Raw genomic sequence first — 2,551 nt, forward strand, 5'->3', positions numbered from 1 at the left:
GAGAGAGAGAGAGAGAGAGAGAGAGAGAGAGAGAGAGAAACAAAATAGTCTCAAATGACGCGATCCGTTAACAACGTGCTAAATGATCGCCGATCTTCTCGGGACGATCATCGCGTAAGTGTTACCTTCGTAAGTGTTGACCGTTTCCAGGTTCATCATGTGCCTAATCACATGGTACTCGTCCGAGATCCCATTTCCGCCTAGCATATCTCTCGCGGCTCGCGCGATCTCCAGCGCTTTGATGGTCGAGTTTCTCTTAATGACGGAAATCATTTCCGGCGCAGCTCTACGGCACGCAAAATCATTTCTTGCCTTTCTTATACGCGTACACATTACGCGCATATGATTGTATGTCATGTATTAGCGATTACTTTTATACCACTAATACACATGTAACATATAAGTAGTAACAAGATAATATCATTCTCTTACTTCAAAAGTGACACAACTGAAAAAATGTGATTTTATATTTATTAGCACAAATGACCTTGGTATAAAAATTACTCTATCAATCGTCTAAAATAAACAAACTTAAATTTATAGTTCGTTCCAAATAGCATTTTTGTCGTTCTCTTAAGATTTTCAAAGAGATTATAATATCGTCCGCAAGAGTGACACATTTTAAATTGTGTCGTTTTTGTGAATAAAAAGGATAATCTTCTTCAGAGAATATTTAGGTTCAAGTTGGTTTTGATGATTGAAATTTGAAGAAATTGTTTTGTTCTAAATTTAATCGTTTTAGCTGATCAAAAAGTAAATATAAACTGTCGGGAATATTTCGAGCTGTATCATTTTTGATGAATTATTCTGGATTTGTGTTATAAAAAATTTTATAAAATATCAAAATTCACTCAAAAAAAGGATTCTTTTTTAAAACACCGAAAATGATAAAAATAATATTTCATGTTTCTAACAGTATATTCCTTTTGCCAACATTATTTGATTAAACAATAATTTTCTGTTAAGTTGAAAAATAGTATTTCCCTTAATTTTTTATATGTATCACTTTTGAAATAAGAGAATATTGCATATATTATATATTATAAATCATAGAATTTGAAATAATGTTGTAAAGGACATATCAGAGTCAAATAAAACGTAAAAAAAAATATATATATATATATCACAGAATTAAATAAAATTAGTACGTGACGAGAAGTCATTGTGATAACTTGTCTCATAAGAGTTTTTTATAACAAAGAAAAGAAAGGAAAAAATTTTTTAACAATTCTTTTTCAACTCATTTGACTGGGAATAATACTATTTTATTCTTTTTGCTTGTTGTATTGTCTTATAATTTAACTGAGAATTGTGTATAATTGACAAAAAGTTATCTGCGATTTTTTATATATTTTTTTATATTTATTGACAAGGATCGACTAATACAATGAGATACTCGAGTGTTCGGTGAGTGTGGAAAAGAAATTATTTCTTTTAGCATTCTTTCTCATAAATAAGTAATTAATAAATATACTGTTATGTATGTAATAGCTAGAAATTTCAAACATACGGTCAGTAAATCGTTTGAGAGAAAAATTTTGTATCTTGGAAGACACTCATCTATCATTCAAGGTCGATCATGGATATTTTTGTAATTTTACCGAATATTAATGCATATCTTGCGGAAATGTTAACTACGTTGAAACATCTGAAGATGGCTTGATATAAAGCCGAAACATGTAATGAAGCTTACTAACGTTCAATTAAATTTTTATTTTATTTAATTCTGTGACATATATTTATTTTTAACGTTTTATTTGACTCTTATATGTTCTTTACAACATTATTTGAAATTTTATAATATTTAAGAGTCCTATGAAACTTTTTATTGTTATAAATCATAGACATTATATAATAACTCCGCAAGAAAAGAATGATTAATCTGGAAACATTAAAAATTATCGGTTTTCCTAGAAGGTAAAATATTTCCTGGTAATATATTACGTTAGTTATTCAGATTAGACTTTCCTTGCTTCGCTTTTTTTAAATGTATTTTACCTATTCTCATCCTTCAGTCTGCCGACTCGTAAGCAAGCTTGAAGACCGATCGCAACGTCGCACATCATGTCTGCCAGTTTTTTCTGTACAAGCTGATTCGCCGCCAGCGGTCTTTTAAATTGTTTCCTCTCCAAAGTGTAAGATCTAGCAATGTTCAGGCAAGCTTCTGCCGCGCCTAACGCACCCCAGGCGATGCCGTATCGCGCATTGTTTAAGCAACTGAATGGTCCCTTTATCAAGTTCTATTATTAGATATCCTAAGCTACGCGGAATATAATCGTAATTAATGCGATCATCTCGTTTTTTGTAGTGATTGACTTTATTTTTAATAAAATATTTTTTTAATTTCAAACAATAATGATAATCACGGTTATAATAATAATAAATAGCCAATTGTGTGATAGTAACTAATAGTTAAATAAGGATATAACTGCCTTGACCAGTATAAACACTGACAAGTAAACCTACCCAAGTGTCAGTGACCGATTTTGATGTAACTTGGCATACTTTTAGAACTCACAAAAATAATCGATACGTATTTTTTTATATCTGC

General features: G+C 30.5%; 1 protein-coding gene across 1 annotated transcript in view; it reads right to left on the minus strand.

Annotated features, from left to right (window-relative positions):
* Positions 1 to 72: 72 nt before the first annotated feature.
* The window catches only part of LOC108757973 (glutaryl-CoA dehydrogenase, mitochondrial), an 8,513-nt gene continuing 6,034 nt past the window's right edge, over positions 73 to 2,551 (minus strand). The window contains exons 5-6 of the mRNA XM_018502674.1: positions 1,999 to 2,240; positions 73 to 286 (exon numbers count right to left, since the gene is read on the minus strand). Coding sequence (XP_018358176.1) covers positions 79 to 286; positions 1,999 to 2,240 — 450 coding nt within the window. The 3' untranslated portion in view covers positions 73 to 78. The remainder of the gene's footprint in view (positions 287 to 1,998; positions 2,241 to 2,551) is intronic.

The sequence above is a fragment of the Trachymyrmex cornetzi genome, unplaced genomic scaffold (genome assembly GCF_001594075.2).
Source record: "Trachymyrmex cornetzi isolate Tcor2-1 unplaced genomic scaffold, Tcor1.1 scaffold1495, whole genome shotgun sequence".
In the NCBI taxonomy this organism is placed as follows: Eukaryota; Metazoa; Arthropoda; class Insecta; order Hymenoptera; family Formicidae; genus Trachymyrmex; species Trachymyrmex cornetzi.